Here is a 21,933-nt window from a genome sequence, read left to right on the forward strand (position 1 = left end):
AAACTCTTACTCATCTTCTTGAGGTTCAGGTGTGAGTGGAGGCTCGATTTCCATCTCAGATGTGTGGTTTGGCGTCAAAGTCTTTTGAGGAATTCAGAAATCCTTGAGGCTTTCGTCAAATTCCTTCTTTCTTTGTAGAAGCGCAGAAATTTCGGCATCTGGTTTTTTCCTTTTTCTTTCTATGTCAACTGCCCGTTCATGCGTGCTTGGGGTCTTTCTTTATGACTTGGAACCTTTGACGATGAATCAGTTGTCAAGCTTCGGTGACCAGCTCTTGACTGTTGCACTTTTGACGTTGATAAGTCTCTTTCCCTTCCGTCCTTCGACGCTACAGGTTTTTAAAAAAAACAATTTTATCCTCTACCGGAGACCCACTTGAGGGGTCTGTCAGACTCCCTGTCATGGGTACTGCCTATGGGTGGCAAGATTTTCAACCCCGAGCATCCCTTGTGTGTTTGTGAGTCCATTTTTTTCTACTTAGAAGTCTCAGAGGAGGGCCCAGTCTCTCTTACCTCCAACTTTCAGCTCTTTTTCGATGGCTGCTCCTCTACAGCGATGAGATCCTGATCACACTCTGATGTTTCTCCTACCAGTCCCACTGTAACATTCTCTTCATCATCACTCGATAGCCTGAAATCTTTGGGAGACGGTGGGGACTCGTGGCCCTGCAACATATGGCGGGCCATCCTCTGCCTTGCTCATACCCTCAAGGTTTTTGGCGCTAACATGACGCAGGCAATACAATCCTGACTCTGATGTTTGACTGGAAGGCAGAGGTTACACGCCAGATGTTTATCCCTTTGGGCGTACTTATTGTGACAATTCTTGCAAAACTGGAAGGGCTTTTTTTTCGATTATTTCAAACAGGGAGCCCCCAAACGGGCATTCGCAGTCATCCATCAGTAAAAAATGTGCTCTTCTCTAATTTCCCTCTTCGGTAGCCCTCTGTTGATTTCACTGGATTTCAACAAACTTCTCAATGAAATCTTCATTATACTTCTAAAACTCTCTCTTCATGTTGAAGACTCTCGGCAAACATCCAGAACCAACGGCAGAAAAAAAGAATATGAAGATGGAACCAAATGTGGGCACATTCAGAGTAGGTAGGATGACGTCACATGAGGACACCAAATGGTGGTTCCGTCGACGCCCACCGACAAACAAAAATCAAAAGAGAAGAAAGACTATAAAATAGTGGGAACTATACTTTGGGATTAGACTCAAGTGACAGTGTAGAGCCTTTGGTGAGGAAAGTAGTTTCAGGATGTTCGCGAGTTGGGTTCATGATGTAATTAAAGGGCCACCGATGTGGTAATCCAGAGGAAGGCTGTTCAGCCAAAACGTGCATTTATGTATATTTAACAAGCCATACTATATAAAGAACAATAATGGAGGACCACTTGTTGAGTTATACAAACAGAAATGAAATAGAATGCATTGTGAAATAATTGATGTTCTGAGACATGAGTTGATGTCCAGAGATACTGTTCTATAGCCGATGGCCATTTGATATCATAGACCTTTGGAATTTGTGTGTTTGAAGTGTTGCAGTGTCAAACTGGGCTGAATGAGAATGAGTGGGTATGATTGAATGGCACGAATGAGTTTGTGATGAATAGGAAGGAGGGGTAGTGAGAGTATGTTTTTATGTTGTATTTCATTAGTCAAATGACCTGCATTTTTTTAAATTTGGGCTTTAAAATTTTGCATTTCCCAATGGAACAGGAGCTTTAACAGAACAAATGGAATGAAAAGTGTAATAAAAATATGTGAATATGAAAAGATGAAATAAAGTACATGTGTTAATGGAATCCTACTGAGCCTCGCTCTGTTGTATAATTTTGGGATTGGCGCAATAAAATTAGATATGCTAGACATGGGTTTCTTCCTCTGGGTTTGACTGGCAATAGTTTTTCCATAGCTGGTAGCATATTGAAATGCTTGCCAATATCCGTCTGGAAATAGACTGTCTAGAAGTTGCCATTCCTGGAGTTATAGGACCATCATTTATAAAATGTTAATTTGTTTATTTGATTTCCATGTTTTTGTCTAAATAAAAACAGAGTACTTTCCTGATGTTAAATGAATGAAGAGCTCTCTCTGCCAGACTAGAGGGATTAGGAAAAAAGGATGCTAAAATAATGGTTTCACTGATGTGAAAATCTGAGACAACTTTAGGGAGGAAGGAAAGATGCTTTCTTAGTTCCACCCTATTTGAATGGAAAACAGTGAAAGTCTCAGTAGAAGATACCATCTGCAATACACTAACTCATCTAGCTGAGGTGATAGCAACCAAAAAGGCAGTTTTCCAATGAAAGATGCTACAAAGTGGCTAGGAGGTCCTAGGTACCACCTTTGTCTCAGTCATTCGTGGTGATTAAGATCATTTTGAAGTTTGACAATCAATGGTGACATGAGTGGGAACAGAGAAATAGCTTAAAAAATGGCATTGTCCAAAAGATCAAAAGGGCAATGCTAACTGAGTTCTGTTGGCCTGAAGGTGAGTCTTGGCATTTTTCGTTTCTTGCAGTGGCCAACAAATCTAATGTTGGGGAAACCGCCTTCCCGAAAGTTATTTTCTATAACAACTTTGTTTCTATAACAACTCATAATTTTCTTTGGGGTGTCGACTGAGGAAATTTGTCAGTAGGCTTTGTCTTCCAGGGATGTGTATTGCTGCTAGAAGCCATGTCGCTTGAGCTTGCAATGATAGATGAACTGACCTTGTTCCTCCCTGTGTGTTCAGGTAATGCATGGTGGTAGCGGTGTCTGTTTGAACCATGATGTTGTTTGATTCTGCAGAAGGCAGAAAAGCTTTTAGACTAGAAACAACGTGCTGGTTTCAGAAGGTTGAATCATTTTCTCTTTGGATGTTGAAAGACCCTTTATTGTGAGTAGACACAAGTGGGTTTCCCATTCTGTTAATCACTATGATTTTCTTTGGTGCTGGTTTTTGAAAGATTGCACCTTTTAACAGATTCTGATCTACTGTCCGACACGGCAGAGATTGAGCTGCTTGCTGAATTAGGCATATATGTTCTTCCCAGCTATCTCTCTAATGAGACGACTAATCTTCTAGACATTGCTGAAGAGGTTTAGAGGTCTCATATATAACCTTACATTTGGGATGATGTAAATACAAGATGCTATGCATCCCAGTAAAGAGTTAACCTGTCAGGCTGTATGATTGCTGCTGTTTTTTGTTCTTTTTAAAGATTTGTGCACTTCTCTGGGATGGATGTGATTCTCTCCTGTGAAGGATACTCTTTTTCTTATCTTGTATCTAATCCTGCTCCCAAGTAAGTTAGACTTTGGACTGGTTTTGAAACAGATTTAGATGTAGATTTTGTAGGCAAATTATAGATAATTGAAAATCTTGAGCTGCTTTTTGTGGAGAGTTTGTTTTTATGAGCCGTCATCAAGATACGTAGAAAAGGGTAAACAAACTCTGTTCTGAGAAGTGCTGAGATGACTGCCATGTATTCGGTAGAAGGTTTTGGAGTGTATTTGAGTCAGAATTGAAAGACAGCATATTGATAGTTATCTGTTCCTAAAATAAATCTCAAATATTCCTGTGGTGCTTTGCTGCAGGAATGGGAAAATAGACATCTTGAAGATCTATGGAACGCAGTCTATTGCTCCTTTTAAGGTGTAGAAAAATATGATGAAGGGCCAGCTTACCGAAAAAAGTTTTTAGAATGTATTTGTTGGGGAAAAAAGTAGGTTTTTGACATTTTCTTACAAATGTTGCAATATTGGACAGACTGAAAAGCAGGCAAGCACACTTCCCACTTTATAGGTGTCAGTTAATGCCTTTTCCTGTCCACATAAAGGGCACATTGAAAATAGGGAAGGCTTTATGACTGTAAATCAAGCCACAGTTTTAGAAATAAATGTTTCACTTGATAAATGATGATAAAATACACTCAGGGAAGCTTTGAAAATTGATTTCCTGGCAGGAAAATATATAGGTTTAAGGCTAAATAACCCCAGTCCTGAGATCCTTCTCTTACAAGCCAGAAAACAGATCTGGGTCACAAAGGCAAACTGCCTGTACTCTACATTGTGGGATGGGTTGCCGCCCATGTCCTTAAAGGGACAGGCTCTTTTGTCCTTCTATATGTGTTTAATGTAAGTTAAACAGGCTGCATTTTACCTTCATGTTCTTGTTAAAGACATGCTTTCTTTCCGTGCACGTGTAATGATACGTGAATTTTGACCACTGACTCCATATTGCACTTAGCCTAGCACTACACTGTCAAATTAGTGACCACTAGCTTCATTTTGCCTATTGACTTTATCTAAGCATTAGACACTGCTATGTTAAAAGCTGCAAGTGGTTTTCCACATTGTACAACGTGCACATGTTTTTATTCTTCGTGTTTTTCCCCACGAAGGGCGTAGACTGATAAGAATGTACTCAGACAGCAGGGAACGGACTTGTTTTGGATTGGCACCTTGGTATTGTGGCCAAGTCCCGACGTGTTATTTTCAAAGCAGGCCTAAAGCAATCAGCATTTTTGAATAAATAAACTTCTGCAGGGAAAAGGAAGTTCTGGACTTTTCCTTTCTTGTTTGTTCAAAGTATAAGAGGCCGAGACCAGATGGACTGGAGACAGAGAGTGTTTGCAGATCTCGGGCACATCCAGGACACTGGAGTGTGCCATCCTTCCAGTGAGGATAATTGATCTCTCTCTCCTCGATCGATTCTGGGATCCTGCGCTCTGATGCTGAATAGGAGGGAGATGAAGCAGTGATGCCCTTTTCTCATGGTGATGCATATTTTTTAATTCATTATTTGCTTTGCATTATAATATAGATACATATATTAGATGTGTATATTGCAGTGGAGAATCATTTGTACATTCTTTCATTTCATTGCTGGGATCATTTTTGAACGTGTGCTTTCAGCATGCTAATCTCCTTTGAGGAACCTTGCGTACTGAAATAATAAATGTCTTCTTTGGACTAAGAAGCACACTCCAGAGATTTTTGTCAGTGCATGAGTTGTTCAGCTCGGTCATTAGTTAAGCAAAATAACATGAATACTAGCAATTCTATTGATACAAACAATAGTTACTGGAACATTAATTAAAAAGGAGGGCCTCTGTTAGACTTCCATCCCACAGATATTTATATATGACTTTATGGACAAAATACATTTTCTGATTCTGTTTCCATGGAAGAACACTATTTGAAAAAGGTATTCTGGGATCCACTCATGCATTAGGAAATTAATCTAGCATTTATGACTGTCAATGAAAGTCGCCTGATGCCAAATCTCTGTATATGTTAAACCTTTATAGGTGTCCCCAGCAGTTTTTTCTGTGGTCCAATGTATGCTCCTCATACAATTCACTTCTAAAGGCGACACTAGTCTAGGTAAGTGTAAAGGTGCAAGCAAAGTTGATTTAAGTGGCTAACCATCAACATGCTCAATCAAAGGGAACAACCATATACTAGTTGTGGATACCCAATGTCATGAACCTCAGACATCTATTGCACAGAGGCATCTTAAAACATTAACATTAGCAGCCTTAACATCAGCGGTTTCATTCATCTTTAGAGAAAAAAACATGAAAAACTAACTGGGATCAAAAACAGTTTGGGGTGTAAAACATTCTGCTACAAAGCATAAAACTAAGTACAACTCCAAGTTTCTCTCTACCTAGGGCACATCTTTAATGCACCTCCAAGACCTTTAGTTTACACCAGTCTCAACAAGTTCAGCTCAAGATGGATAAGATATGGATGAGGCAGAAAAGAGGATATTCAGGGAACTCTTGACTTGCTACTGAAGAGGTCCATCAATCATGGTTAATGGTCTGCCAGACTGAGGTCTGTGGGAAATGACAAACAAACTTAAGGTGCTCCCTCCTCCCTAAATCGGAATCAGATATGATGATGTTTTTGAAGAGTTTTCTAGGTTTCTTCTCAGAGCTGATAAAGCAGTGTTAGCAGTTTCTCAAGTTGGTGAAACCTCAAAATGCCTGTAACAATCAAGCAATGTCCTTTAAAAAAATGTGGCATGGCTTGAGAATGGCGGACTTAGAATAGAACACTGCTAGCGATATAGTAGCAAGACCACACATTTGAGAACAGCTACATAACATCAAAGAGAAGACCGCATAACTAAAGCAGTGGCATCATCCTACAAAAGGTGAGCAATGACAAAAAAACTAAATTCTACACATCTAATAGTTCTGCCCCATAGCAAAGAACTACTTACTGCTGTTGACAAATCGCTTGACCCACCTTTTACTGTAATCCCCTACTTAATGGGAAGGGTGATGACAATATCTATTTTTCTGGGCACAAACTGGCTACAATTCATGATAACAGATATATGCAGATTCAGTCCACAGGATACCACTGCTCCAAGAAAATGTCATTAGGCAGGATGCAGTCCATAAACTATGTAGTTTGTCCAATAAATATTCTAGCCACTTTGAAACACTCCTTTTATGTTTATGGTATTTTACGTAGCCCACTTGCTAAAGTATCCCAAGTAATACCCACGCTATGTTACTTAATATAGTAAAAGGATCATTAGAGAAGGGTGTGCTCAGACAAGTCAAAAGTATAGGGCAAATTCAACTCCACTAATAAAAGAGTAAAACCTAAATCACAATGACTTATAGAACTACTGACCAAAGATATTCCTTTTTTTTTTAAAGAAAATTGTAGAAAAGCTTGCCTTTGGATGTTATCTATCAACCTTCATGACATTTTCTTTTTTTGTTCTGTTTTCAGAATACTTGTCTAGTACTAGGATGGCCGATACTCAGGTGGTGCACTATATATGTTTAATGCTGTTTGCTCATGCAATTTTTTATCTTTGCCACTGTTGATTATAATGAGATGGTCTTTTTTAAGGTCTACGGTATAGCTACCTCAAAAATATTTTTCTGCCTTAGTGAAAAAGATACATGGCATAAAAATTACAAGACCTAGCAAGAGTCATGTTCAACCTTGAGCCTAGCTTTGCATGAGTCTTCATTGAGAACCTACAATATCCTGCATCTGGATCAGTGTTTAGTCAATAACGGTAACCGTTTTTGAAAGAATTACAGTCTCTCCTATGTTGTCAACATTTGATGGAATACTTTGTCGCTGTATGCCGTATTGGCTGTAAGTTTGTCTTTCTTTTTATGAATAGTTTTTATTTGCCAGATTTGTGTTTAATTATAAATTGCAATTTTTTGTGAAATTCTTGACTGTTCTTTTCTGGTAATTTTTTTGGCATATATGCGTTACATTACTTATTTTGTGTTTTCTGTTCAGCATTCAAATTATTTTTCAGTGACATCCACTTTTAGGAAAATTTGTTAAACAATAATAAAAACAGAAGACTGAAATCTTTAGTATCAAGAAACATGTGGGTCTTACTCCATCATGGATGCTTCTTTGGACTCAAGGATGTGGTCAGTCAGAATCCAAGGCATGGACATGTCAATAGGGAACTGGATCCGCCTTCCCATAGTCAGCTCCAGAAAGAACTCTCTGAACCACAGCTGGGACAGGTCACAGCACTGCTGTAGAGTTTCTTGAACAAACATCAGAACAGCGTTACTTTCTTACTTTAGTAAAAGAGCGCACAGAGGACATGTATGTATTCTAATGCTTATATGAACAATAAAGCATTACACCATGTCATACAGAGCAGCTGGAAGGGTTTAACAAAGTTCAGTTAGGAGACCCACTTTATATCTGACAATGCATTAATGTAAGAATAGCTAAGAAATTAATGCCCGGCAAAACATAGTACCAATACGTGAAGAAGTAAATAGTTATACAAAGTGCTTTAATTTTATTCTTTCACATGTGGCAAGGCACTTCAGTGCTTATGAATAATAATGGAGATCCCCTAGAGAAGAAGTAAACGTTTTTCCGAATACAGTTTTTGTCTTTGAATACTCTCATTCCTTTCAATAACCCCTCTATAAAGCCAGAGGATTTTCAAGAAACGTCTATAGCCCTGATGTGATTAATGTCAAAAAAAGTAATCCCAAGGGTGAAACATGTTTAAGTCAGATGCACACATCTTCTAACCTTAGAAGAAAATGGCTGAATGGATACCAGTGGGCTTCTAGAAAACATTGGAATACCCGATAGACATAATGCAAAAAGCCTGATTAAAAATCTGTGCCACGAAATGGATTGCATACCAGTGATGCATACATGGTACACCTTTCCTGGTGGGCCAACTGCCACTGAGCTTCAGAGATGCTAGTTTAAGCCATTGTTATATACATATTTATACCCTCTTCAACATGGGTTGCAGGTAATTATCGTAGAGTAGAATAAAAACCCTTGGTCGGACCCCCAGTGTTTCCCAAGTCAATGGTAAAGTGGAATGCTTGCATTCTAAGAGACAACAGCAATCAATCCAACTGTGGTACCTTATTTCTGAGGCTGACCAAAAGTACAACTAATAATCCATATTTATCATCCTGATTTTTCACTTGAGTCGAACATCCAAAAGCCAAACATCATAAGCCATTATAACCATTTTCTTATGATTTGTTACACATTTCTTCACAATTAGGTAAATTAAAAATCCAAAGGCTATGACCACCAGCACTTCAGACACTTCTATCGGACAGCAATAAAAGAAAGCCATCTTAATCAATTAGAATACAAAGAAAACTTGTAAAAAGGAAGGAAGCATGGCACAGATGGAGATACATTCATTATAAATCTGAATCACCTATTAAGATGCTGCCAATGCTGTCATACAGAAGCTTACACAGCATTGTTTCACTTAAATCTTACAGTCCTCCCTCAGAACTAATCCTGCATCTGAAAAAAACTAGGTACACACTGAGCAGAAGACACATAAAATAATGAGCTAAGCTATCAAGTCTTTATTTCTATTTGAAACTTTTGATCCTAATGAATTCTGATAGCCCTGAGTTGTCTTGCTTTATTCCTTGTTTTGTAAAGCAGAAGGGAGGTCAGATCATTTCTCATTTTTAAATATTGTGAAAACTGCAAGCTGGCAGTATAGGACTAAGGGGACATTCAGATGACCTGCCAAGGGATAGGAGTATACTCCATAAACGTACTGCTCAAAAGATCTTGTTACATGGAAAAAATAAGGCTAATGTCCAGCAAAGTCTGAAAAACTACCATGCTAAATTTTCTGAAGATCCACTGTCCATGCCCAATATTAATTTAAAAGATATTGAATCTGAAAAGAAAATGACATCCATGACAAGAGTGAATTACCTCAACATATGACTTGGTAAAATCTCCAGAAGTTTAATACGAAGAAAGTTATTTTTGTTCACTGTTAATAAACATACAACATATTTGCATGCTACTAGAATGTGTATTAGCACATTAATAGAAAAGACAGCACTAGTATCATAAAAAAGACGGTACAAGGAGTTAAGGACAGGCAAGAAGCACAATGTTGGATGTTTCCGATTCCAATATGCGAAAAATGGTGTATGCAGAGTACACATGCAGATATAGAGTGGCATGATTACAACGTATCCTAAGATATAACAGTTTGAGCTGTGATTCAAGCTTCAGCAGTGGCTCAGTATGTCACTCACCATGTCCCTAGCTGGCTCACAAGAAGCAAGATGGTGAAAAAAATGGTTTCGCAAAAGTAATGAGCCTTCACCCGAATTTGAGAATTGTGGTTCCAATTCTAATCTGACTGAAACTGAACAATGAAGCATAGTTATGCTGTCATGTGCCATAAAAATGTACTTTGTTTAAATATTAAACAGCAACATCAAAAAGGAACTAGCCAAGCCAGCGCTAAAAATGTATACATTCCATATACCATACAGTGTATGTCACATTGAGAATGCAAATGTTGTATAATTCATGCACACAGGAAAAGTGGAACCCATGAGCAAAAGGACAGTGTGGGTCTCGACAATCGGAAACATTCCCCTAACCAGGTTAGTGATGTTAGTACATGCTAGCTCAACACCAACTGGCTGTATCTTACCACTGAAATTTATCAAGTGTGTGTAGAAGAAAGACTCGCGGTGAAATTTCTCTATATCCATTATGGTGGGTCCCTCAAGGCTACTTCGCAAAGTTTTCTTGGAGCCACTTTTGTCAGCAATGAGGGATTCTAACATAGTTCTCACCATGTACAGCTGTATTGTTAACGAGACAAATATTCACAGCAGGAAAAGGGTGGGGAGAAAAAAATGAAACATACATTGCAAATTAGTCTGAAAACATTTTGTGAAATATAATAATTCAAGTGACTGTTCCACTTCAAATACTTCTGTGAAGAAAAGGCCATTCTGCTAGACTTGGTACTTGTGAAAAGGATAAAGTTGAGCACAAATCCGAACCAATTCTCCCAGAGTCTCTCCATCCCACATCAGACTGATAGTAGTTCTCATTAGAGAAGCAGGCAAAAGATCCAGTGTCTAGATTTGTGGCAAATTAAAAATAATGAAGAAACCTTCTCACAGGAAGTTGGGATTTGTAGTGAAACAGTACACCACAGTTTCACAATGCAAAGGATAAAATAAGTAATCTCTTACCACCAAAGTTTAAAAGAGGTGGATAGGTGTAGGAGTGTCTCAGAAACTTGTGTATCACATGCATTAGTTTGTCCATTCCCAGAGACCTAACCTGCTTCAACAGCTCAGGAGAGTTTAAGGACTCTGTCATAGTGCGCACCATGTAGAGCTAAAACCAACAGGTGGGAAAATCGGGGAAAGGGTCCATTAATGGGTACAGGTAATTGAGCGGCAATAGGAAAGATGAGCAGAGATGAATAACGGGGTTAGAGAGGTGAGAGGGTGGGGAAGGTACGACAAGCAGAAAAAAATAGAAGTTAGTGTCTTACAGAACTAGAAGCCACCACACAGGCATATAGCAGTACACAGCTGTTCCCACTACCAAAGCATGGCAGCCTATTGTTTGATCCTGGGCTAAAACAATGCATGCAACACATTTGAGGAAACTCAAAATACTGTCGTTAGAAAACTCTCATGTAAATTAGAAATCTTAAAGGGGGCATTTTATGATAGATGCAATCTAAAAAGATAAATACTTATAAACAGAGATGGAGAGAAACATCAAATACAGAATTTAATAAATGTGCACCAGCCATCTAAGGTCTTTATACGCACTGGTCTTTTAAGAGCAGACTTTGGTGGTTAATCCACAAAACTATACATGCACACATCAATACCATAATCAACACTTTTCAATTACATTATACTTCCTCTTCCTAAGTTTCCTATGAGAGTATATTTGTAGAAAGGCAGAGTACCAAAAGTTCATATAAAAGTGCCCAACAACTCTTATGGCTGTATCATTTAAAGATCATATACATAATGATCAAAAAGGATTCCAGTAACATGATGAACCAGGAGACAGAATGTGTGGAAACACCCCTAAAAGGTGACCGTAATGCAAGGTTACCCATTAGATATTTTTACATTACATGCTTAAGTGTTACTGGAATTTATCCGTTTCTTTACACTCTGTCAGGCATTCTTTATCTTGCATAAAATGTGCCTAAACTGGAAAGGGAAGAAGTGCTGCACTATCTCGGATGTCTTTATAACACATTGTAAAAACAGTTATTAGTGCAGCAACCCAGCATAGGCAGAGACTTTGGAATGCATGAATTATGGATACAGTCATTTTAGAAACTAATGCAATTTGTTTAAAAGCTGCTGTAAACAATTATACTTGCCCCCATCTGTAATGCCTGAAATCATACTTATACAAATGATTACAGTGCAAAATCAGAAAATGAGAATGAAAAGGTACACATATTCCTTTCCACTTACATTTAAAGCTTTGAGGGGGCTGACAATCACAAAGGCTAAATAATTGATAGTATTTCTGTTCTGCCTGAGAGTCTCCATATTAATGTAACTATTTCACATATGAAAAAACAAACTTTCATTGGCATCAAGAGAGAATGATGGACGGAATTCTTTAAAACGTTACAATTATGATATTGAAAGAGCGGATACCTGAGTGCTAGACGGCCCCACTGCTCGTCTTGGAACTTTGATGTCAAAGCCACTTTTAGGGTCTTTCTCTCCCCTTAATGCTGGATCATTAAATGGTTCACGTCCTGCTTCCCAGTCACATACAGTCTTCCTGATAGCCTGAAGTACGCTGAAACACAGGAAATAATCCTATAAAATGAATGGCTATTCAGAAGCAAAGAACACTTAGCTATCTACATTAAAACAAAAAAGGGCAGATGGTTAAGTTATTCTAAATTTGTTTCTCTGTCTGAATTTTAATGAGAGAAAATATACTATAACACTTAGGAAAAAGTAAATAAATATTGTAGGAAAATGCCACTTTGGCATGGTCACCTCCTACTTTTTGCCTAGAGTTGATGCCAGCTTTGATTGGAAGTGTGCTGGGACCCTGCTAATCAGGCCCCAGCACCAGTGTTCTTTCCCTAAAACGGTACCTTTGTTTCCACAATTGGCACAGCCCTGGCACACAGTTAAGTCCCTTGTAAAAAGTACCCCTGACAGCAAGGGCCCTGTGGCCAGGGAAGGTCTCTAAGGGCTGCAGCATGTATTGCCACCCTCAGGGACCCCTCCCTCAGTACATGCACACTGCCTTGCAGCTTGTGTGTGCTAGTGGGGGGAGTGAGAGGGGAGGAGACAACGTCGACATGGCACTTCCCTCAGAGTGCCATGCCCACAACCCATTGCCTGTGGCATTGGTAGGTCACCCCTCTAGCAGGCCTTACAGCCCTAAGGCAGGGTGCACTATACCACAGGTGAGGGCATGGTTACATGAGCCCCATACCCCTACAGTGACTAAGTCCATTCTTAGACATTGTAAGTGCAGGGTAGCCATACTGAGGATATGGTCTGGGAGTCTGTCATTACGAACTCCACAGCACCATAATGGCTACACTGAATAATGGGAAGTTTGGTACCAAGCTTCTCAGCATAATAAACTCCCACTGATGCCAGTGTGGGATTTATTGAAAACTGCACACAAAGGGCATCTTAGAGATGCTCCCTGTATGTTTGCCCAACTGCTAGTGCAAGGCTGACCGGTCTGTACCAGCGTGCCACTTTCAGACGAGTTTCTGACCGCATGAGGTGAGTGCCTTTGTGCACTCTGTGGTCAGAAACAAAGCCTGTCCTGGGTGGAGGTGCTTCACACCTCCCCCTGCACGAACTGTAACACCTGGCGGTGAGCCTCAAAAGCTCGAGCCTGGTATTACGTGCCCCAGGGCACTCCAGCTAGTGGAGATGTCCGTCCCCCAGATGAGCCCCAACTTTTGGTGGCAAGTCAGGAGGGATAATGAGAAAAACAAGGAGGATTCACCCCCTCAGCTAGGGACCACCCCTAAGGTGTCCAGAGCTGAAGTGACTCCCTCCTTGAGAAATCCTGCATCTTGCTTTGGAGGATTAGGACCAATAGGGATGTGCCACCCTCCCCAGAGGGAGTGGGCACAAGGAGGGTGTAGCCACCCTCAGGGACAGTAGCCATTAGCTACTGCCATCTGACCCTAACACACCCCTAAATTTAGTATTTAGGGGCGTCCCTGAACCCAGCTCTTCAGATTCCTGACAACCTCAAAAAAGAAGGACTGCAGAGCTGAAAACAACGCAGAGAAGAGACGGAGACACCAACTGACTCAGCTTCAGACCTACCGGGCCCGTCTCCTGCTCCGAAAAGCTTCAAGAAAAGAAGCAATGGGTTCTGCAGGACCAGAGACCCCTGGAAAGCCTCCAGGGGACTGCCTGCATCACGACGACCAAGAAACTCCTGTGGACAGCAGACCAGTCCAAAAAGAAGGTCAAGAAACCAACTTTAAAGGGACTCTCACTTCACTCCAGACGCGTGAGTCCAACTACTCTGCACCAGACGGCCCCGGCCCGTGTTCAGAGAAACCAACTCTTCGGAGAGGACCCCCAGCGACTACAACGACATGTCCACCCTGGGCTGACCTCTCTGCACCTCCACGACGACGCCGGCAGAGGGAATCCCAAGGACCCCCTGCCCGGGACGAAGATATCCAACGCCTGGAGAAGCAATGTACCTGCAGCCCCCAGGCCCGTGAGAAACCGACTGTAAGGAAATGCCTCCTTGGCATGGTTGCCCCCTGACTTTTTGCCTTTGCTGATGCTATGTTTACAATTGAAAGTGTGCTGAGGCCTGCTAACCAGGCCCCAGCACCAGTGTTCTTTCCCTAACCTGTACTTTTGTATCCACAATTGGCAGACCCTGGCATCCAGATAAGTCCCTTGTAACTGGTACTTCTAGTACCAAGGGCCCTGATGCCAAGGAAGGTCTCTAAGGGCTGCAGCATGTCTTATGCCACCCTGGAGACCTCTCACTCAGCACAGACACACTGCTTGCCAGCTTGTGTGTGCTAGTGAGGACAAAACGAGTAAGTCGACATGGCACTCCCCTCAGGGTGCCATGCCAGCCTCTCACTGCCTATGCAGTATAGGTAAGACACCCCTCTAGCAGGCCTTACAGCCCTAAGGCAGGGTGCACTATACCATAGGTGAGGGTACCAGTGCATGAGCATGGTACCCCTACAGTGTCTAAATAAAACCTTAGACATTGTAAGTGCAGGGTAGCCATAAGAGTATATGGTCTGGGAGTCTGTCAAACACGAACTCCACAGCACCATAATGGCTACACTGAAAACTGGGAAGTTTGGTATCAAACTTCTCAGCACAATAAATGCACACTGATGCCAGTGTACATTTTATTGTAAAATACACCGCAGAGGGCACCTTAGAGGTGCCCCCTGAAACTTAACCGACTATCTGTGTAGGCTGACTAGTTCTAGCAGCCTGCCACAAACCGAGACATGTTGCTGGCCCCATGGGGAGAGTGCCTTTGTCACTCTGAGGCCAGTAACAAAGCCTGCACTGGGTGGAGATGCTAACACCTCTCCCAGGCAGGAATTGTCACACCTGGCGGTGAGCCTCAAAGGCTCACCTCCTTTGTGCCAACCCAGCAGGACACTCCAGCTAGTGGAGTTGCCCGCCCCCTCCGGCCAGGCCCCACTTTTGGCGGCAAGGCCGGAGAAAATAATGAGAATAACAAGGAGGAGTCACTGGCCAGTCAGGACAGCCCCTAAGGTGTCCTGAGCTGAGGTGACTCTAACTTTTAGAAATCCTCCATCTTGCAGATGGAGGATTCCCCCAATAGGGTTAGGATTGTGACCCCCTCCCCTTGGGAGGAGGCACAAAGAGGGTGTACCCACCCTCAGGGCTAGTAGCCATTGGCTACTAACCCCCCAGACCTAAACACGCCCTTAAATTTAGTATTTAAGGGCTACCCTGAACCCTAGAAAATTAGATTCCTGCAACTACAAGAAGAAGGACTGCCTAGCTGAAAAACCCCTGCAGAGGAAGACCAGAAGACGACAACTGCCTTGGCTCCAGAAACTCACCGGCCTGTCTCCTGCCTTCCAAAGATCCTGCTCCAGCGACGCCTTCCAAAGGGACCAGCGACCTCGACATCCTCTGAGGACTGCCCCTGCTTCGAAAAGACAAGAAACTCCCGAGGACAGCGGACCTGCTCCAAAGAAAAGCTGCAACTTTGTTTCCAGCAGCTTTAAAGAACCCTGCAAGCTCCCCGCAAAAGGCGTGAGACTTGCAACACTGCACCCGGCGACCCCGACTCGGTTGGTGGCGATCCAACACCTCAGGAGGGACCCCCGGACTACTCTAAGACTGTGAGTACAAAAACCTGTCCCCCCTGAGTCCCCACAGCGCCGCCTGCAGAGGGAATCCCGAGGCTTCCCCTGACCGCGACTCTTTGAAACCAAAGTCCCGACACCTGGGAGAGACCCTGCACCCGCAGCCCCCAGGACCTGAAGGACCGGACTTTCACTGGAGGAGTGACCCCCAGGAGTCCCTCTCCCTTGCCCAAGTGGAGGTTTCCCCGAGGAACCCCCCCCTTGCCTGCCTGCAGCGCTGAAGAGATCCCTAGATCTCCCATTGACTTCCATTACAAACCCGACGCTTGTTTCTACACTGCACCCGGCCGCCCCCGCGCTGCTGAGGGTGAAATTTCTGTGTGGGCTTGTGTCCCCCCCGGTGCCCTACAAAACCCCCCTGGTCTGCCCTCCGAAGACGCGGGTACTTACCTGCAAGCAGACCGGAACCGGGGCACCCCCTTCTCTCCATTCTAGCCTATGTGTTTTGGGCACCACTTTGAACTCTGCACCTGACCGGCCCTGAGCTGCTGGTGTGGTGACTTTGGGGTTGCTCTGAACCCCCAACGGTGGGCTACCTTGGACCAAGAACTGAACCCTGTAAGTGTCTTACTTACCTGGTAAAACTAACAAATACTTACCTCCCCTAGGAACTGTGAAAATTGCACTAAGTGTCCACTTTTAAAACAGCTATTTGTGAATAACTTGAAAAGTATACATGCAATTTTGATGATTTGAAGTTCCTAAAGTACTTACCTGCAATACCTTTCGAATGAGATATTACATGTAGAATTTGAACCTGTGGTTCTTAAAATAAACTAAGAAAAGATATTTTTCTATATAAAAACCTATTGGCTGGATTTGTCTCTGAGTGTGTGTACCTCATTTATTGTCTATGTGTATGTACAACAAATGCTTAACACTACTCCTTGGATAAGCCTACTGCTCGACCACACTACCACAAAATAGAGCATTAGTATTATCTATTTTTACCACTATTTTACCTCTAAGGGGAACCCTTGGACTCTGTGCATGCTATTCCTTACTTTGAAATAGCACATACAGAGCCAACTTCCTACATTGGTGGCAGCGGTGGGATACAAGACTTTGCATTTGCTGGACTACTCAGCCAATACCTGATCACACGACAAATTCCAAAATTGTCATTAGAAATTGATTTTTGCAATTTGAAAAGTTTTCTAAATTCTTAAAAGACCTGCTAGGGCCTTGTGTTAGATCCTGTTTAGCATTTCTTTTAGAGTTTAAAAGTTTGGTAAAAGTTTGAATTAGATTCTAGAACCAGTTTTAGTTTCTTAAAAAGTATTCCAACTTTTAGAAGCATAATGTCTAGCACAGATGTGAATGTGGTGGAACTCGACACCACACCTTACCTCCATCTACAGATGAGAGAGCTAAGGTCACTCTGTAAACTAAAGAAAATAGCAATGGGCCCCAAACCTACCAAAGTACAGCTCCAGGAGCTTTTGGCAGAGTTTGAAAAGGCCAACCCCTCTGAGGATGGCAACTCAGAGGATGAAGATAGTGACTTGGAGGGAAATTCCCCCCCTCCAGTCCTACTTAGGGAGAGCAGGGCTTCTCAAGCCCTGACTCCACAAATAATAGTCAGAGATGCTGGCTCCCTCACAGGAGGGACCAACAACTCTGAAATCACTGAGGATAACCCCAGTGAAGAGGACATCCAGTTAGCCAGGATGGCCAAAAGATTGGCTTTGGAAAGACAGATCCTAGCCATAGAGAGGGAAAGACAAGAGATGGGCCTAGGACCCATCAATGGTGGCAGCAACATAAATAGGGTCAGAGATTCTCCTGACATGTTGAAAATCCCCAAAGGGATTGTAACTAAATATGAAGATGGTGATGACATCACCAAATGGTTCACAGCTTTTGAGAGGGCTTGTGTAACCAGAAAAGTGAACAGATCTCACTGGGGTGCTCTCCTTTGGGAAATGTTCACTGGAAAGTGTAGGGATAGACTCCTCACACTCTCTGGAAAAGATGCAGAATCTTATGACCTCATGAAGGGTACCCTGATTGAGGGCTTTGGATTCTCCACTGAGGAGTACAGGATTAGGTTCAGGGGGGCTCAAAAATCCTCGAGCCAGACCTGGGTTGACTTTGTTGACTACTCAGTGAAAACACTAGATGGTTGGATTCAAGGCAGTGGTGTAAATAATTATGATGGGCTGTACAATTTATTTGTGAAAGAACACCTGTTAAGTAATTGTTTCAATGATAAACTGCATCAGCATCTGGTAGACCTAGGACCAATTTCTCCCCAAGAATTGGGAAAGAAGGCGGACCATTGGGTCAAGACAAGGGTGTCCAAGACTTCAACAGGGGGTGACCAAAAGAAAGGGATCACAAAGACTCCCCAGCAGAAGGGTGATGAGACAACCAAAGCTAAAAATAGTAAAGAGTCTTCTACAGGCCCCCAAAAACCTGCACAGGAGGGTGGGCCCAGAGCCTCTTCACAAAACAATGGGTACAAGGGTAAAAACTTTGATCCCAAAAAGGCCTGGTGTCATAGCTGTAAACAGCATGGACACCAAACTGGAGACAAGGTCTGTCCCAAGAAAGGTTCCACTCCAAACTCCCATCCAGGTAACACTGGTATGGCTAGTCTCCAAGTGGGATCAACAGTGTGCCCAGAGCAAATCAGGGTCCACACTGAAGCTACTCTAGTTTCTGAGGGTGGGGTGGATTTAGCCACACTAGCTGTCTGGCCGCCTAACATGCAAAAATACAGACAGCAACTCTTAATTAATGGGACCAGAATAGAGGGCCTGAGGGATACAGGTGCCAGTGTCACCATGGTGACAGAGAAACTGGTTTCCCCTGGCCAATACCTGACTGGAAAAACTTACACAGTCACCAACGCTGACAATCAGAGAAAAGTACATCCCATGGCAATGGTTACTTTAGAATGGGGAGGGGTCAATGGCCTGAAACAGGTGGTGGTCTCCTCAAATATCCCAGTGGACTGTCTGCTTGGAAATGACCTGGAGTCCTCAGCATGGGCTGAGGTAGAGCTAAAAACCCATGCAGCAATGCTGGGTATCCCTGAACTGGTGTGTGTGAAAACAAGAGCACAGTGCAAGGCACAGGGTGAAAAAGTAGAGCTGGAGTCTGGAAAAATGGCCCAGCCTACCAAGAGAACAGGAAAGTCAGTTGGGAAACCAACTGCAACACAGCAAAAGAAAGGGAACCTCTCTTCTCAGGAAGAAGTTCTGCCCTCTGAGGGAACTGAGCCTTTGGAGCTTGAACCTTATCAGGTTGAGCTCTTAGGCCCAGGGGGACCCTCAAGGGAGGAGCTGTGTAAGGGACAAGAAACCTGTCCCTCTCTTGAAGGCCTTAGGCAGCAAGCTGCTGAAGAGTCCAAAGGCAAGAAAAATGGAACACATAGGGTCTATTGGGAAGATGGGCTCCTGTACACTGAGGCCAGAGACCCCAAACCTGGTGCCACTAGGAGAGTGGTAGTGCCTCAGCTGTTCAGGGAGTTCATCCTAACATTGGCCCATGACATTCCCCTTGCTGGACATTTGGGACAAACCAAGACGTGGGAGAGGTTAGTCAACCACTTCTACTGGCCCAATATGTCCAACATGGTTAAGGAGTTTTGCCTCTCCTGCCCCACCTGTCAAGCCAGTGGTAAGACAGGTGGGCATCCAAAGGCCCCCCTCATTCCACTTCCAGTGGTGGGGGTGCCCTTTGAAAGAGTGGGTGTGGACATAGTTGGTCCACTAGAACCTCCCACAGCCTCAGGAAATATGTATATCCTGGTAGTAGTGGATCATGCTACCAGGTATCCTGAAGCTATTCCCCTTAGGTCGACTACTGCCCCTGCAGTAGCCAAGGCCCTCATTGGTATCTTTACCAGAGTGGGTTTCCCTAAGGAGGTGGTGTCTGACAGAGGTACCAACTTCATGTCAGCATACCTAAAGCACATGTGGAATGAGTGTGGAGTGACTTATAAATTCACTACACCTTACCATCCACAAACTAATGGCTTAGTTGAGAGATTCAACAAGACATTAAAGGGCATGATCATGGGGCTCCCAGAAAAACTCAAAAGGAGATGGGATGTCCTCCTGCCATGTCTGCTTTTCGCTTACAGGGAGGTACCACAGAAGGGAGTAGGGTTCTCACCCTTTGAACTTCTGTTTGGTCATCCTGTAAGGGGACCACTTGCCCTTGTTAAAGAAGGCTGGGAGAGACCTCTCCATGAGCCTAAACAGGACATAGTGGACTATGTACTTGGCCTTCGCTCTAGAATGGCAGAGTACATGGAAAAGGCAACCAAAAACCTTGAGGCCAGCCAACAACTCCAGAAGTTTTGGTATGACCAAAAGGCTGCACTGGTTGAGTTCCAACCAGGGCAGAAAGTCTGGGTTCTGGAGCCTGTGGCTCCCAGGGCACTCCAGGACAAATGGAGTGGCCCTTACCCAGTGCTAGAGAGGAAGAGTCAGGTCACCTACCTGGTGGACCTGGGCACAAGCAGGAGCCCCAAGAGGGTGATCCATGTGAACCGCCTTAAGCTCTTCCATGACAGGGCTGATGTGAATCTGTTAATGGTAACAGATGAGGATCAGGAGGCAGAGAGTGAACCTCTCCCTGATCTTCTGTCATCAGACCCAAAAGATGGCACAGTAGATGGAGTGATCTACTCAGACACCCTCTCTGGCCAACAGCAGGCTGATTGTAGGAGAGTCCTACAACAGTTTCCTGAGCTTTTCTCCCTAACCCCTGGTCAGACACACCTGTGTACCCATGATGTGGACACAGGAGACAGCATGCCTGTCAAGAACAAAATCTTCAGACAGTCTGACCATGTTAAGGAAAGCATCAAGATGGAAGTCCACAAGATGCTGGAATTGGGAGTGATTGAGCGCTCTGACAGCCCCTGGGCTAGCCCAGTGGTCTTAGTCCCCAAACCTCACACCAAAGATGGAAAGAAAGAGATGAGGTTTTGTGTGGACTACAGAGGGCTCAACTCTGTCACCAAGACAGATGCCCATCCAATTCCAAGAGCTGATGAGCTCATTGACAAATTAGGTGCTGCCAAATTTCTAAGTACCTTTGACTTGACAGCAGGGTACTGGCAAATAAAAATGGCACCTGGAGCAAAAGAAAAGACAGCATTCTCCACACCTGATGGGCATTATCAGTTTACTGTTATGCCCTTTGGTTTAAAGAATGCCCCTGCCACCTTCCAAAGGTTGGTGAATCAAGTCCTTGCTGGCTTGGAGTCCTTTAGCACAGCTTATCTTGATGATATTGCTGTCTTTAGCTCCACCTGGCAGGATCACCTGGTCCACCTGAGGAAGGTTTTGAAGGCTCTGCAATCTGCAGGCCTCTCTATCAAGGCATCCAAATGCCAGATAGGGCAGGGAACTGTGGTTTACTTGGGACACCTTGTAGGTGGAGGCCAAGTTCAACCACTCCAACCCAAGATCCAGACTATTCTGGACTGGGTAGCTCCAAAAACCCAGACTCAAGTCAGGGCATTCCTTGGCTTGACTGGGTACTACAGGAGGTTTGTGAAGGGATATGGATCCATTGTGACAGCCCTCACTGAGCTCACCTCCAAGAAAATGCCCAAGAAAGTGAACTGGACTGTGGACTGCCAACAGGCCTTTGACACCCTGAAACAAGCAATGTGCTCAGCACCAGTTCTCAAAGCTCCAGATTATTCTAAGCAGTTCATTGTGCAGACTGATGCCTCTGAACATGGGATAGGGGCAGTTTTGTCCCAAACAAATGATGATGGCCTTGACCAGCCTGTTGCTTTCATTAGCAGGAGGTTACTCCCCAGGGAGCAGCGTTGGAGTGCCATTGAGAGGGAGGCCTTTGCTGTGGTTTGGTCCCTGAAGAAGCTGAGACCATACCTCTTTGGGACTCACTTCCTAGTTCAAACTGACCACAGACCTCTCAAATGGCTGATGCAAATGAAAGGTGAAAATCCTAAACTGTTGAGGTGGTCCATCTCCCTACAGGGAATGGACTTTATAGTGGAACACAGACCTGGGACTGCCCATGCCAATGCAGATGGCCTTTCCAGGTTCTTCCACTTAGAAAATGAAGACTCTCTTGGGAAAGGTTAGTCTCATCCTCTTTCGTTTGGGGGGGGGTTGTGTAAGGAAATGCCTCCTTGGCATGGTTGCCCCCTGACTTTTTGCCTTTGCTGATGCTATGTTTACAATTGAAAGTGTGCTGAGGCCTGCTAACCAGGCCCCAGCACCAGTGTTCTT

The 21,933-nt window shown here is 43.5% G+C and overlaps 1 protein-coding gene across 2 annotated transcripts in view; it reads right to left on the reverse strand.

Moving 5' to 3' along the window:
- Positions 1 to 21,933, reverse strand: part of CYFIP1 (cytoplasmic FMR1 interacting protein 1) — a 546,797-nt gene that overhangs the window by 342,981 nt on the left and 181,883 nt on the right. Inside the window, exons 15-17 of one of the 2 annotated variants that reach the window (XM_069204288.1) lie at positions 11,976 to 12,123; positions 9,971 to 10,124; positions 7,390 to 7,546 (exon numbers count right to left, since the gene is read on the reverse strand). In XM_069204288.1, the coding sequence (XP_069060389.1) occupies positions 7,390 to 7,546; positions 9,971 to 10,124; positions 11,976 to 12,123 (459 nt within the window). Of the gene's footprint in view, positions 1 to 7,389; positions 7,547 to 9,970; positions 10,125 to 10,523; positions 10,672 to 11,975; positions 12,124 to 21,933 lie in introns of both variants that reach the window. The other variant, XM_069204289.1, reaches the window with a different exon arrangement.

Source organism: Pleurodeles waltl, chromosome 8, assembly GCF_031143425.1.
Source record: "Pleurodeles waltl isolate 20211129_DDA chromosome 8, aPleWal1.hap1.20221129, whole genome shotgun sequence".
Classification (NCBI taxonomy): domain Eukaryota; kingdom Metazoa; phylum Chordata; class Amphibia; order Caudata; family Salamandridae; genus Pleurodeles; species Pleurodeles waltl.